Here is a 16974-nt window from a genome sequence, read left to right on the forward strand (position 1 = left end):
GAGGAGTTATATAATCAATGGTCCTGTCCAAAATAAAACTGACACAGAATCAGTCTCTGTATGCATACTATTTATCTATCTAGTCACATACATGACAAATGGGCCATCAGAGACAAAAGAGGCTAAAGAGGGGCCAAGAATCCACATTGAGAACGTGCCATCGGGGTTACCACTGCTGTCGAGGCGATACAACTGGCCTGATATAAAAATGGGCCAACAGCTGTAAGAACAGAACACCGTGTGTTCAGGTTTATAGCATCATAAATTCTCCCTCTGATCAACTGGGATTTATTCCCCCTGGTTGCCGCACTTTGTTATCTGAACACTGCTGACCGGAGGTCAAGGAGAGTTGCATAATAGGTTGTGACACCATGGTCTTTGAACATATGTTGTCAGTTGTGCTTTCCTGAATACATATACAATACATAAACACAAACGCATTCTCTTTTCTAGCTATTATTCACTTACAGTAAACTGTTAATTGTTTGGCATCTTGCTTCAAGCAAATTTATTGTAAATTTGTCCTGTAAAGTACTAAATTTCAGTTGGTAAGTCTTTTTTTTCCATTTAATACATTTCTTGCATAATCTTAAACCATTGCTCTCTCCATGGAGAATTAGCTTTAAGTCTGTCTTTTATTAAATCAAGTATTTACTCACATCTTGCACTGCACTGTAAACATTATTCTAGTATTTTATACTTGTATTTTTTAAATTTTCTATTCTCTAGTTCTCGGTTGTTTTGTTAAACTTAACTTTATTTTCAATTTAAATCAAATGTACCAAATAAAAGCTCCACATTGACCTATCTTCTTCAAATTCTGTTTAGAGGCAACACAGACACAGCACCCAAATAACCTCATTCTAATGTGCACTTTCAATGGTGTTTATTATGTTTGTTATACTATGCTTCTTTTGCACTTTGTCTCTATGCTTTTAATGTTTCATGCACAGCACTTTGACCTGCCTTTTCGCCAAAATGTGCTATATAAATAAACTTGCCTTGCCTTACACAATATTATTGTTATAGTTTTTTGCTGGCTTGTCATGTGCATGTCTTATGCTGCGTTCACTCTATGAGCAATACCAAAAAGGCGTGACCAGCTACATTATCGCCATGTCGCATTTGAAGTGTTGCTCAAGCGCTCGTTATTGTCAAGACTTTGTCATAGGTTTGTTTGTGTCTGCTACTTGCCACAAAGCACCTCGGCTAAACGTCATCTGGAGTTTGTATTTTATCAAAAAATACCTATGCTTTGGATCAATGACTGAGCTTCATTTTAATGCCTCCTTTCATCGCCCCATTGCATATCTTGGAGCACATGAATGTAGCAAATAACCTGAAGAACACAGCACGACAAGAGAGAAACAAAAACATTTAAGACGCTTTACCACATAACTACAGCACTAACAAAAGTCGAGGCTTTGATCTGAGGCACGTCACGCCCGTCAGCAACAACACCTAACAAGTGTCAATTTATAGCTTCATAGTTTTTTCTTAAATAAACAAACGTATCAGATTATAATTTAGAGCTAATTTGCATCTGCAGTCCCTCAGCAGATGAGAACAAACACACAGAACAAAGACATGATAGCATAGAGTTGTACAAGATGACAAAAAAGAAAAGAAACACACAAGACAAATAATACAAACAGCACATGATATAAAGTGACACAAAGAGGAAAACGCAAGACAGACAACACGATTTAAAACTACACAAACAGCACATAACATACAAAACGCAATAAAAAGCTACACACAATAGCGTATCACAAGTGAATGCTTATCAAATTAAAACTAAGTCATAAAGTCCAGAGTGCGAGGTCAGTGAGTACAGAGTGGAGCAGCTTTTAACTGTCTTTTCCAGGTGTTTTTTTTATGGCTTCCATTGAAAAGGTCTTGTAGCTTTTTGCTTTATCGCTCCTGGTGTGAAAACAGCATTGTGACCAGGGATCAGGCAAACCAGGCAAATGTTTGTCCCCAATGTATGTGCACGTGGTGGCACATTTTGCAATCACAACTGATAACCCCTTCCTTAAAGTCCCCTCGAGCTACTTTGTGACAGCTGGATACCAACGGTTAGGACAGTCAGCTGTCTGTAACTGTCATGCATACTCGAGGTGTAGCCATCAGCGCAGTAAAAATGTGGCCTTAATGAGCTTCTTTGCCTGAGTCTACGACCGCCACCTCTATGACAAAGACTGCATCATTATATCTGTTATACAGATGGATGTTTTGGGAAGCGTTGTCAAGTACTATGCTAACCTTTGTCCCTGCTGTGTTATTTTGTTATGTCTGAGATTATTGACAGACACATTCAAATTGTGTATAATACATAACTGTGCTTATTTGTTGTAATAAGCTTTCCGGAAAATGCCTCTTTTAAATCGCCTGGAGGGTTTTTAGGCAGTTCTCCTTCATGTTCATTTGCAAATTATGTGCAAATAAAGACAAAGCCAAACAAACAAGCTTCCTCTGCTTTCCCCTAAGGCTGTGAAAAAGGCAGAGATGACCCAGTCAATATGTTTACATGCACAGCTAAGTCGAGCTACCGTCATTGTGCCAGTATACAAGCACCGGGGGAAAATCCATTTATTGACGTAAGTATGTCTAAATCCACCACGGTAGGCGATATGCCCCCTTCCAGCTAGTTGCCCTTGGACCTGCTTCCAGTTGACGTGTTACATCACAAACCAAACAAGTTGGCAAGCGGCCAACGGGCTCCAAGTCGAACGGTGACAACATGGATAATTTTTTCAGCGCTGTTCATTTCATACATAGTCTACACTTTAGCTGGTTCCTTGTTCTTGTTTTGTTTTTCTTCTTTTTTTCTTGGGGCTTACTTCCTCAAATTTTTTGGGTTAAAGTCCAGCGTGGGGATTACGGAGCATGCCCAGAACGCCTAGGCCAGTTCAGGGCGAGTTGAGGCATATACATGAAAGAGTAAATCATCCCAAACAACATTATCTAGGTGTGTAAGCCCAAATTTGAGAAATTCAACTTTGTATAATTTCAGTCCAACTAAAATGTTTGCATGTATTTTAAAAGTCCAATTTTTGTCTGACTTACACAATAAGTCAACTTTTTCTAACATCATGCAAACATGTCTGCCCCTGTGGTACCCATCTGCAGTAATTTTGATTATACTATTTATATCTATGTATATTGGTTTCATAAAAGAATCCTGTGAATAAAGAAATCTTGGTTTTCAAATCCGTATCTCACATTTAGGTCTTGACAGCTCATACATTTCAAAACTTTCACATAGAGCTGACAACTCATACCTTTCTTTACTCTCGTCTGAGTTATTTTAAGCTCTCACATACTTCACTGTTGTTGCTGCAGGGAGAGTGAGAGTGCATGTGCTGTAACTACGGATACAAACATTTTTTTGTTCACATCCTGTTTCGCTGGTTGGCTCCACAGAGAAGTGGCTTCTCTTTTGCAGCATGAGATAATGTCTGCAACAGAAGGCCTTTTAAAGCCATCGGGCCGAGGAGTTCAGGTTGGCAGAGTGACAACCAGATAAGAAATTCCATAAACTTTGATCTGTGACGACTGTCGTACCATGTGTTCAGATCTACACCGTCTTTTACTACAGGCCTGCATACAGCGAACACACACGCACAAACAGCTGCGTGTGTGCGCCTTCACGTTGCATTCGTGCGTTATCAGTGGACTAGGATTAATCGCACCCTCTTACATCATAGCTCACACTTACCCGTGTGCTATTGGGGTCAATCAGGCTTTACTAGGTCTTTTGGTACATTGCAAAACTACTGCTTTGATCCAATAACATCCAGTTTGATCACACTAACAGTAAACCTGTGAGTGCAAGCTGCGCAAACTGATGTTTTCTTGCAAGATTTTGAAATCAAGCAAGTTTCCTGATCCAGTGAAAACAAAAGGATTTTCATTTTACTCTTTTAAAGAATAACATTACGTAAATGAAGCTCTATGCCAGGTGTCATTTATTCAGGCTGTGTCAATATATTTTTTTAATGAACAATGAGGCCAAGCCACCCCTGCATTTTGTGAAATGCTAAAAATACTGGTGCTGTTGCCATGGCAATGTATCACTGTCAGCTCAGTCACCAAGGCAACTGTCTATGCCCCACACCAGCACACCCACATACAAACAACACAGACAAAACACAGACAAACCAGCCCAAAAAAAAGTGAAGAAATGCCTCAACAGACAGAGGACAGAGTGCTGTTTTCTCTCCTAAATCAAATACATTTTTGGGCTTCATTATTAAAACCATATGAACAAGTCTGAGTCTGTGCTATACTGGAGAGAAACATATTCAGCTAAATCTGTTTTGCTGCAGGCAGCAGACGAGCAGGGTTTGGTTATTTTTAGATCCAAAAAGAGGAAATGATAATCCCTCTCATCTCGTGCCTCGTGCCATCGTCTCTCCTAAACTGCCCGACGACGCCTTTGCCGTTCTTTGATGATGCTCACTGCACCAAACCCTCTAACATCCTGGACAGATGCACAGATAGGAGATAGTGACAGAAAGCTTCACACATATCAAAAGCAGGAAACTGTGCAACCACAACTGGATTTGATATAATCCTTTCAATCTCAAAACCCTGATATGATCCACCCATTTCTAAATGTTTCATAATGCATTTTTTGTTTATTTTTTGGGGGGATAAATGCATGAATGATCTCGTAACCAAATATTACATGCAAAGCATGTGTATGTAGGTCATCTGCAGGCTCTGAGTCTGTTCCAGCTCAGAGAAGTGCAGTATGTAATGTGAATATGTAATAATATTTCATGACAGTATTTTTTTGGTAGTATCTGCATCTTAGGTGCTAACTACAAAATAGGAAAAAGAAGGGACGAACAGATGGACAACTGAAGGAAGAGGAGGGAAGGAAAAACTTGATTTTGTTTCTGAAATCCTTTAAATTGTGAAAAAAAAATTTCTTCAAGTGTAATGTATGCTCCAATTTTTAAACAACCGATGTGTAGGATTTAGGGGGATATATTGGCAGAAATGGAAAATTATATAATAGGTATATTTTCTTTAGTGTACAATCACCTGATAATAAGAGGAATTGTGTTTCTGTTACCTTATAATGAGCCATTTATATCTACATTGGGAGCAGGTCTTTATTTATGGAGATTGACGTATTGCACTGCCATGTTTCTACAGTAGCCCAGAACAGTCAAACCAAACACTGGCTTCAGATACGGTCATTCCTATTTTCCCCATTGACCACTGTAGTAAGACCAGCGGCAACGACCAACGCCAGAGCTACACTGTTTATACCTTGTTTTTACTTTTGCTTTGCTTTTTAGCCGCTTAAATCACCTGCTCAGCTAATAATTCAGCTTCTGGCGAAAACCTCCCAGACATCTGGAGAAAAAAGGTGACTTCACATTGGCATGTGTTGGATTACCTGCCTGCAGCAGCATGCCAAAGTAAGTTGGATATACATGGATTTTCAAGCTGAAACTGCTAATCGTTTTTTAATCAGTTTGGATCACCAGGTCTGTGTTGTTGTTTTTTTAAAATTTTCTTTCTTTTGAAGGAAGAAACCTATAAGGATAATTCACCTCACAGTAAAAACCTCCTGAATGTCTGGATAAGAAAAAGATGAGCACGTATTAACTTATGAGAGAAAAGGGGTGAGCATGTTCCCCAAGATGCCGCACTGCCTCAGGCAGTTGCTGGTTGTTAATGTGAAACTGCTTGATTTACTGTTTATAGCCATTTTGATTTCCTGATTTGTTTGTTTTGGACAGGAAGAGACCTCCGTAGATAATACAGCTCCTGATAAAAACCTCCTAAATATTGAAAACTGAACTGAAGACATTCAGTTTTAGATGGTTACAATCTGCAATTCAGTGCTAGAAGCCACTAAATCCCCCTAAATTTCACACACTTCACTTAGAAAGTGGTATACATTATGCCGAAAAAAACTATAATTCTCAGAATTCTGACCACTTACTCAAGTACATTTAATATCATAAAATTGCTTTAGATACTTAAGTAGGCTTACAATAATATCAGATGGGCATACTTAAGACTTTTATTTTAAGAGGTGACTTCTACCAAAGTCATTTTCTGGTAAAATATCTGTACCTTTACTCGTGTGTGGCTTTCAGGTACTTCATCCACCACTGGTGAGGTGTGGATGTGATGATGATGATGATGATGATGATGGTGATGATGATTGTGAAGTGTGTCAGTAGCAGAGTGCTGCCTGGTGCTCCTGAGGGCCTGCAGTTTGTTTAGTGAGCATGGTCAAACAAGTGTTGCTTACGTGGATAACAAAGTCACAATGCACGTGCAACAACATATGTTTACCTACTCCTCCCATTTCGAGCTCAATTGCATAGTCCAAGGTTACAGCATTTTTGTGTCCACAACATCACCTGTACTTTAGAAATCCTCCGAGTAGCCTCACCCTTCACGAAGCAGGTGTTTCTCGTTGCGGTGCAGCATTCTGGGCATACTTTCCACGCAGCCAGTGTTTTCGTGGATTTACCCTCCTCAGCTCAGGGTGTTTTCCGGTGCTGGAAAGCTGATTAGGCTGATTCATTTTCATCATGGAGTTCAAGGTGCATACTGTGCGTTTAAGACACGCAGCGGTCAGCTGAGGTGACTGTTTCAGGGCCGTTGGTGCAGGAGGCCTCCTCGCTAACACCTTGTAATGCTCTCCGCCCTGCCGGACGTTTTTCATGTTTTAAACTATTTAATCTGACGTGCAGATCAGTCACCGATGTCGCGGCTGAACGGCAACCAGGCCAAAAACCTCAGCTAAACTGCTTAATAATGAACTCTGTAGCAATGATGACGCATGCAAAGTGAGGTTTTCGGTATTTGTTTTCACGCCGTCTCGAGCATATTTGTGCAAATGAAGGAGAAATCCTGAGTGAGGAAAGCCTGTCCCCCCACCAGGGTCTAAATTATGTAAAACAGTACTTCCTGATCAGGGGCGGAACACACGTAAACAACCGGGGTGGGGGGGGGCTCTGACCCCCAGGAGATTATTTTTTCCCTTATCATTTACAGCAGCTATGTGCACTCGTATTTTTGTTTGTTTGTTTGTTTGTTTGTTTGCAGGAAAATCTGTATTTCATTTTTGGGAAAAACATTCTAGTCGATGAGCACAAAAATCATGTTGAGCCTAATTTATATCTCCAACTGTCTTCATCACTTTGAAAATATAACACATGTTGAGGATGACTAATTGTCACATTTCTCTTATTTTTAAGTTAAGCTACATAACATAGGTAGGGTAGGAATGTGGCATTAACAGTATTACTAATGACGTTTTACAGAATAGTTGACAAATCTGCTTAATTTGAATACATACCATAATAATCTTGGTTGCTCTAACTGCATAATTGATGATCACTAATAAGTAAATGTGGTCTTTAATACTCTTAATTAAATGTTTTAATCAGGACAGTCTGGGTGAAGTAAAGATACTAGTTTAATACAGATTACAGGTATACAGAATAAGAGATGATTTGTGATGATGAAGATTTTACAGAAGACTTCAGCACATGAATCTACGGGAAGATCTTATAATTTAGGTTAATCTGCCCTGAAGTGCAGCTAGATGAACCTTTCCATGCAGTCCTCACACTGGTGCTGGTGGGACAGCAGACTGTTGAGACTGACACGCTGATAAAGCAGATGAGTCTGCAGAGTCTCCTTGACTGAACTGAATGACCATAAAATGAAGGTATTTTAAAAACCTAAAAGATTCTGGGATTTTGTGAAAAAAAACAAACAAAAAAAACAAAAACAAATTCAGGGCTGGAGCCCCTTATGTTTTGGCTGCTAATGACATTTCAGCTCTCGTTACTGAATAGAGTCTTATGTGTCAAATGTTGAGTAATATTACAGCCAATGATTCATTACAGTAGCATCATCTCAGAACCAAATGTTTTCATTTAGGTTGCATGAGAAATATTCAGCCATAGCTGTCAAATGTCACTGACACACGACTTCAGATAATGTCCACTGACCTCAAACATCATCGCATCTCTTAGCCGAGCCCACAGTGGTTCCTTTCTTTATTTTGCTGTTTGAGCTCTCGGCAACTAAACCTATCTGCTTTGCATCACTCTGCAGAGGAAAACAAAATTTCTGATCTCCAAACTGGTAGATTACACACATTTAGAGCTATGCAGTTCTGCATTATTCTGACCTCTTGGTCCATAAGACCTTCATCAGAGTGAATCAGCCATGTTTTACCTGCCTGTCCATTTTTGATTCACGTATGATCTGATGAAGGTTTGATAAATAACAGCTCAGAATTAAGTGAAACACTGCATAGAAAGCTGGGTGGATTTTATCTAATTTTAAATTATTCTCTTACCAGAAAATTAAGAGAAAATATAAGAGAAATTTAGGACAACGTTGCTGCATGAGGCCCACTGTCTCAGATGCAAAGTGAGCATTTGAACATGTTTTCACCTGCAAAGACAAAACTTCTTTTGCTGACTAAGAAGGTTGTGTAAGAGATGCATCACTTTGGTTTAGAAACAAAAGTCTTTTTTTCACAGCTGTGTGAAGTGAGAGATGACAAGGTCTTTGTAAAATGTGTAAGTTTTCAAAAGTATTCAGCTCAAAGGATGACTCAGTTTCCACTTTAGTGCAAACTTTGGCTTGAGCAACTCTTCCAGCTGCATTAACATATCTAGTGTCAGCACCCTGCTCACATTTTATTTCCCCAATTCACACCTTCCTGTCCAGTGAATGCATGTTATACACACTGTAAATGAACACAATATAGACAGAGTTATATCACAAATGAATGCCTTTATTTTTCAAGACACTGTTAACACACAGGTTTACAAGAGACATATCGGCTCTTGCAATAATAAAATAAATCAAAGTCGGTATCAGAACAGATAGAGTGGTAATATGGAATGTAGTTGTTTCCATTTTTTTTAGTTTTTAAACAATCCTTTCAAATAAATAATCTCTATATAGTCTTTGTAGCTAGTGTTTTTAATCAATATATTCTCTTTGTTTAGTCAAAGTTTCAGGAATGAAGAGGAGAAAATCAGACGAAAACAAAGACAGTGACAAAACAAGGATATTACCCTTTTAAAAAAAGTCTTTCGTTTATAGGCAAAAAAGTACAATGGGAGAGCAACACTTGAAAAAAGGCAAATCCCTTCTTCTAGACCTAAATAATCTTGTTCTTCCATCAAAACGTGTAAATCCGAGTGCCCGGTGGACACACAAACCATGTTTGTTGTGAGGGTCTTAAGAGACGCCAATATAAACACAAAATGTCCTTCTCCGAAGCTTATGTTGTCAATTGCTACAAGGCTGCTGACCTAGCCAGCCAAGGTCAGCTTGTACAGTCAACGTCCCCACTAATAATGTGCTGTGCTGTTGGGGAGTCCAAACTTCATAAAAAAAACTTATGTCATATCACAGGTAAAGCACCACATCAGGCTCCTAAAACTATGCTTCAATTATCTCTGCCTCGCTCTTTCTCTCTCAGAGAGAACTTAATAAAGAAACTCGTCTGTACCAGAGGAGGAGAGGGGGAGGGAGGGTCCTACGATGCTACAGGAGTCCCTGTGTATGTTGAGAGACCTCCACCTCATACAACATTTCTCCTACCACGTATATCAAAGAAAAGGAGCAGTCTCAGAAAAAGAAAAGTGCAAGTAAGGGCACAGGCAGCCCTGTCCTCTGGCAGGTGAGGGAGAGCGCAGAAGCGACCACACCCGCTCTCCCCTGACCCTGAGGTGTCTGAGGTTCTCTCCGAGCAGAGGAAGGTCAGACCCCCACGTAACCATCAGGGCGATGCACCTTGGAGTAGCAGGGTTTCTGCTCAGCGAGCTTTCCCCATGCTTGAAATTTAGACCATGTTTGCTGCAGTCCAGGCTCAGTCAGTACTGTGATCCTCCAGCTGGGAGATGATGGTGACCAGGTTCTGGAGGCCGAAAATGAACCCACTGTCCTGGCCCTCGTGCACCACACTGTCCTCTCCATAGTGCCGACAGGTGGTGTGTGCAAAGTCAATCATGCGCACGTCCACTGCGGGGCTACTGGCCTCTCCTGTGCTGTGCGAGGAGCGGCTGCTGCCACTGTTGCTGCTCCCTCCGGCCACACTGGTGCTGCTGCCTGCTGAGGAGGAACGAGGGAAACCAAAGGCCCCTTCCTCTTCCTCCTCATCGTCCTCCTCCTCCTCCTCCTCTTCTTCATCAGATGGCTCATCCTCATCACCTTCTTCTCCACCACGGTGCCTGGGTCTAGTGGGAGTCCGGGGAGGGTCTCCGTCATAGATGATGAGCAGGGAGCTGGAGTAGAAGCGGTACGACTCACAGGCCTCCAGGGCAGCTTGCATTTCACGGAGCCTGCGCAACACTGGGGATAGCAACTCTCGTCGTAGGCGGCGCCCGTCATGGAAGAACTGGTACAGAGCCTCTTTGAAGCCTGCAAGGGTCAGCTTACGGCCATGGTACTTATTCATGAACATCAGCTGGCCAGAGTCTGACTGGTACACCTGCAGGTCACACAGAAGCATGAGCACCACAGCAACCAATGCAAAATCAACTTCAATGCAAATTCGTTTGTGTTGCATCTCTGCCGTACCTGCATGCCACAAAGACGCACTCCAATAGAAGCTGATGTGCTCTGTTGACACTTGCGAATCTGGTTGGCTTTCTTCTCCTCTGATGCATCGTCGCCATGTTGGCGAGTCCCCATCTTCAAGTCTAAGACACACGGTACTGTGTAGCGCCATGTCAGGTTCTCCAAGAGAATAAATTCTGTGAAAGGGGGTCAAGGATCACACCACAGCTAAAGACCTATAAATACACAGTGTACATCTGCATTTATCAACATCTAAGCCCCATCTGTCTGCCTCCCTCAGACACACAATAGCAGCTGTTCACTCCTGAAAGGATACTGTATTGGTTACGGTGCTTTGCATTCTCCTTCATCCTCTGTAAGTGCTGCTGGTGACATTTGAGACTCCAGGGGTTGTGTTTGATCTGTGGCACCACGTTGCCTTTTTCCAGGCTGAAGTAGAGAACCTCAGCCTGCTGCTGCTGCTGCTGCATCTCATCACGATTATAACTGCAAAAGTGACAAGGCAAGAAAAAAAGTCAGCTTTGGTGTTACAGAACTTTTTCATTAAGTGTGTCGTCTCCTACAAAAGCATCAATGTGCAATGCCAAGCATCCTCACCTCATGATCTTGTCTTCTTTACGGCTGTGTCGAGCTCGGTCTTTGCTGTAGTTGTCGTTCTCCAGAAGCAGCGAGGACTGCTTCTTGTTGCTCCACTTCAGCATCTTGCTCTTGGGCTCGCAGTCTGCTGAGGGATCTTTGTTTTCTAGGTCTCCTGATTCGCTGTGGAGGGGGTAGGCGATGAGGCACAGGTTCCCTTCCTCATCCTCTTCGAAACTGACTGACACTACACCTAAAAGAAGAGGAGAAGGAGCGCCAGAGAGCGGTTATCAGTACTGATCTCTGAAATCAGTGTTATAATGGCAATCATTTATAATAACCGGTATGATATAAGGTCAGAATCATTTATCCAACAGAGAACCTGCCTCACAAAAACATGCCCTCCACATTCATACATCCATGTGCAGCTTTACATCTCCACATGCACAAACACACACAAACATATTATGCGGTAGATAGATGTAACAAACAGATGGAAATGGAAAGCAGTACATTAACAAACAGAGCATTTTGTGTGAAGAGTGACATAATTTGTAACATAAACAGTGTTTATATGACTCAGGAAGCAAGAGACAAAATATCACACAAGGCTGAAATGTGTCAAACTGAGCAGACATTTATTAAGCAACTGCCAAACATCTTCAAGAAACTCACTCAATAACTCAGTTACAAGCAGTCAATGACATGAGAAAATGAAGTGCAGTTCTGTCTTTTCACATGCAAAAATGTACATTTCACAATAAGCAACAGAGAAGAGTTTCTTAACCACATTACAAATAATCTGAGCTACACCACATTTCAGTGAGTGTGTCTTCACAGTTCATAGCACAGGGCTTAGATGAAGCAAGGGCATTTAAACGTCCTTTCGCAGTTTGTTTGGACCAGTTTTACAAGCTCAAAAACAAACGAGAGAGCCATAGAAGGGCTAACAGATGTTTCTAGAATCAGTTTAATGATCAAAGATACACAGTGTACCTTTATGACTATCCTAAATTACAACATGATCCACAAACAAGCACTCCAGTAGACCCCCTGTCTCCAGTAAAAGTCCCTAAAAGGGCCTGTGTGTGTTGCACGTCTCTGTGGCGTGGGGGAGGTGTCGCACTGAGAATAAACATCACAGCTGCAGTGGCTGATGGAGATAAACCACAGACAGGAAGGAGATGGATGAGGCCGAAACTGGTAGAGAGACAGTGACCGGGATATGTACGCAGCATCCGAGTCGATACACTTTGCATCCAACAACACAAACAGCAGTCACATTACTGAGCAGCCACTGAATAAGAGAGAATAAATATCCATTTACTCTGAGAACAATCGATCCAAACAGAGACAATGTTTTAAAATGCATTGTAGTTTTTTTTGCATGTTAAACAGCAGGCTTTAGGACCCAGCACACGTTTCCGCAGCCCAGGGCCTGGCTGATGTCATGCGCACTGACATCACCATCCTGCAGGAGGCCCAGCCTCTTAAGTCTGTCCTTATGGACTGTGCTGTCCACTCAGACCTGCAGTGTCATCACACCACCTCCGTGAGTGTGGGAAATTATGAGTCACTGCCGACTCGATTCACAATCAGGGCTCATAAATGAGTGAAATGGCTGCATCAATTAATTTATATCGCCTGATGGTATGAAATGGCCATTGTATAACGGGGGCTCGGGGACTGATTTGCAGATTATCGTCAATGTCGCTTGTTTTATTAGGTTCAATAGTTCTGAGTGTCCAATCTGACCTTCATGAGTGTTATTTGGAAACTGAAATCCTCTTCACAGTCATCATGCTTTACGTCAATACAGACAATGCTGCAACCATTGAACGGATGTCTACATCGTTGTGATGTTTAATGATATATTATATTGTGTGTTCAGTGAATGGGTATGGATTTCATCCTTATTTTCATTAAGAGCTACTGAGGGTCCCCAAAACTGTTACATGTAGTAAAAATGTCTTCATCTTGATGCAAAATAATGACTCCATCCTTTGGGAAGCAGAACACAAGACCCTAGAAGTCCTCTACCATCTACGCTCCAAACCCCGCTCCTCATCCTGGTTCTTATAATAGTCCCATGCTGCATTACTCAGGAGTCAGGTACTGGTGTGTCCTGCCTCCGTCATGCGGCCGCCTTAAGACGTCTATATCAGCATGTTCTGGGTGTCACTGTCTGTGGGTGACACTGTGAGACCTGATTGATCTGGATACAACCAGAGGAACATAATATTCCAATTCCATGTGTGAAGGTGAAAATGAGTATTTGTGTCCACATCTCTGTGAAGGCCTGGAAGCCAGACCTGGAAATCTCCTCAAGTGACTGGTGAATTACTCCATGATGATCTGTCCCATTTATTTTTGATCCCTGTGGAAGTCTATCTGATCTTGAAACCGAAGCCGCCTTAAAAGCCAGGCTCGGCTCTCAAAAGACCTCTGGCTACTCATCCTAGTCTGGCCCTCAGCCTGGATGCTACTTGAAACCCCACCTCCCTCCAGCTGAACAGGAGGGTCACATCCAAAAGACTGCCTGTGGTGCCTGCCAACTGCTCCAGCATGAGACTGTACACAAGTCATATTACAGTATGTGTCCATTGAAAACAGGAATCTATAAATACCAAAATGTATTTTGCAGTGTTGATGTGTACGCCATGTTCTTTAAGCTCGTGCAGCAATCCATTACAATCACAGGCAAAATAACATCCAGATGATCAGCACACATGCATATTTGTGCAATGATATATTAAATGCACCAAAAGTGCATTATATATTACACACTGTTCGCACATGGATAGGTAAAAGAAAAAAAAAAGGTTGAAGCTAACACTTACATCACAGACACTTCCTGTAGACTCGGGATGGGGGGTCTTACCTTTATACTGAGGGGTGAACTTCCGCATCTCTGCAGGTAGGCTCTTGTAGAACTGGTGCTCCCGGGGGATGAGGGGCTTACATATTGTTTGCTCCCCAAATCGTAGCACACAGGAGTGGCCCCCCACCTGGTGCACGAATGGCTCAAGCATCACCCCTTTTCCGGGATAAGGAGTCCCGTCCGCCTGCATGAGGGCTTCCAGAGCGGGACTCATCCTCACTCCGCATCGGATAAGTGAGCTGGGGGGACCCACGTCGTTTGGGAGGCAAGAGGCTCGGCCGCTCGTGTGGCTCCCTATCCTCGAGCTCCTTCCTGTCGACTCGCGCGGGGGCGCTAGTGGTCGCCTGCTCGAGCACAGCAGTGAAAAACAAAGGGCTGGACAGGAAGGACGGAGGCAGCGACAAAATCCCTTATTCCCCTTCGTGTCCTTTACGAAGAACAAATTATAAAACTCCTCCGCTGGGCTGGATAATCTCCGTGTTTGTACGTTTAATAAAACGCTAGTTTTGTAGCTTTAAAAGCTGCTTGATACGTTTAAAGGCGACATGTGGTTCCGTCGTCTTCGTCTCCTGACTGTTACCGAAACTGACGGCAGAGACGATCCTCCAGCGAGAAAAACAGCACCAACAGCCAGCAGGTCCCGCCTCTCCTCACAGGCAGCCAATCACAGAGCCGCGGCTGTCGCTGGGAGGAGACAAGGCACCTAGGAGAGGATCAAGCAGATCGAGCAAACAAAGAGGAAGGGGAGAAAACAAGGGGGGAGGGGAGAACAGGAAAAATACTAGACACAAAAACACAACACTAAGGGCATTTTTTTTCAATGTACTTGCTAGTTCCGTCGTTCCTGTTAATTTGAAGACACCTGCAGGATGCATTTCAAATTTCTTATTCAACAACGTCCGCAGCAAACTGCTGCGAGGAATTTAAAATGGCAAGACGGACATGCATACTGCAAGCAAGCAATTTCTTTTTTTAATATGAAATTTTGACTGACATTAGCATGTCTCAGCAATAAATGGGGCAACACTGAAGGGGCTGTTTGGGTGGAAGGAGTACTTGGTGCATGTAAAATATCAAGTCAATTTAAATGTGTGATTTTATGAGTGATAAACATATTTGTATTATTATGACATGTTTGATAGGATGCCTAAGAAGATAGCCTTTGCTCACAACAGTGGCACAAAAAAGTGATGTTCAGAGACTAATGCCATGTTCAAATCATATGGGATGGGAAGATTCCCAGCTTTACAACTTGCAAGTGTACATTTCATTATTGGGTGGAGTTGCTCGTGTGCGGGTTGAAACCAAAACAACTCCATCCATTGCATTTGAAGGGTTAATTAAGCTGAACAATAAATTGCAGGTTGACCTGGATATTAGAGTGAACAATCTTTTCATGACATGTGAGACATGTGTCATGATAGCAATACGCCCCATAAGGCCAGCAACCTCTGAGGCTGCAAAATGAAGCCAAGTGTCAAAAACTGCGGTTATTTGAATGGCCACTAGAGTCTGGCTTCAAAACAGAGTAAATCCCCATAGATCAACCATGTTAAAATGCCAAACTTTACAGCAAAAAGGAACATGTTTAAAGTCTGACACAAATAAGAGGCTGAGTCTCTAGAGGTAATTTCAAAATATATAACTGAAAGGACAGGAATACACAAGTTTCTTTGGGGGTGGTGTGAAGAGAGGGAGTGACAAATTCAAAATTCAAATAACTGTGGTCAGATTAGACAGCCACTGAAGCTGCAGGTCTAGTGACGTTTCAACAGCTCTGTGTAAATCCAGGAAATACTAAATATATATATAAAATAATTATATAAAATACTTGAGAGAAACTTTCTCCGGTCAAGAAGGGTGTGGGGGATTGTGGATGGATACAAGCGTCCAGTGAGACATGATGAAAGTGAATTAAAGCAAATTTGTTGCGTATAGTAGACATGCACTGACAGTCTATGAGTCAGATCTACCCCTCACTCCTCCACAGCTACAACCTCTCGACCAAATATGGTTAAAAAAAAAAAAAAAAAGATGGTGATGGCCAAAATGCTGAACTCGAGATTCAAAGATTCAAAGACACTGTCAACAAACAAACGGGTGACATCATTATCTACATCCATTACTTATACAGTCTATGGTTTAGACCAATAAAAGGACTGCATGTAAAAAACACCAGGGGCTGCATTAGTGTAACCTTGTTGCTACAGGTACTGGTGCGAAAATGGCAGACCGACCAGGAAGTCCAGTTTGAATAACACATCTTTGAGTTTGAAGCATTTATCTACAGTATGTAATACTTAAAGATAATTTCATACTCCTGTAAAATACATTACACAGCAATGTTGCTGATGTGCTGTAACCAGTTTCAACCTTTTATTGATGATGTGGATTAAAACAGGATCAGATTTATTAATGATAATATACTGCTTTTACTGCCTTTAACACAGTCTGTTTAAGTGTGCAACACTACACACAAACAAAGCAGAGTTTAAACATTCGTCTCATCTTTATCTATATATCAGAGAACAACATCCTTTTGTGATATAATTCACATTCCAGTAGTAGATTTCCAAGCTGGTGCTATAAAAAGGCCCCTCGTGGCAGTATTTATGGGAATCTGTTTTAAAGTTTTGTTTAAAGGGAGAACATTGCAAGACACTGCAGGACAACATCTTATAAGCTAGCTTTCTGCAATACTGGAAGTTTTCATTAATATTAAGCCCTAAACCTTGTTTGTATAGATGTTTTCCTCAGTATAATCGAATGTCAGGAGACAAACACTCTTGGGTGGAGGCTGTAAGTAATGTGTGAAAAAACACTGCACCAATGGCAAGAATTTAAAGATACATCATGTAACATTTCTGCACTAACATGTATAAAAAACAACTAGATATTATGTTGACTTGTGTACTTATTATCCA

The 16974-nt window shown here is 41.7% G+C and overlaps 1 protein-coding gene across 1 annotated transcript; it reads right to left on the reverse strand.

The window, feature by feature from the left end:
* Positions 1-8776: 8776 nt before the first annotated feature.
* LOC121956030 (inositol hexakisphosphate kinase 2-like) lies at positions 8777-14665 on the reverse strand. Its single transcript, XM_042504124.2, has 5 exons — positions 14051-14665; positions 11191-11422; positions 10910-11079; positions 10594-10769; positions 8777-10504 (listed from the first exon to the last, which is right to left on the reverse strand). The coding sequence occupies exons 1-5, from the start codon at positions 14262-14264 to the stop codon at positions 9884-9886; spliced, it is 1413 nt and encodes a 470-aa protein (XP_042360058.1). The 5' UTR covers positions 14265-14665; the 3' UTR covers positions 8777-9883.
* Between the last annotated feature and the right edge of the window lie 2309 nt (positions 14666-16974).

Source organism: Plectropomus leopardus, chromosome 2 (assembly GCF_026936395.1).
Source record: "Plectropomus leopardus strain MGB_pleo_1.0 chromosome 2, ASM2693639v1, whole genome shotgun sequence".
In the NCBI taxonomy this organism is placed as follows: domain Eukaryota; kingdom Metazoa; phylum Chordata; class Actinopteri; order Perciformes; family Serranidae; genus Plectropomus; species Plectropomus leopardus.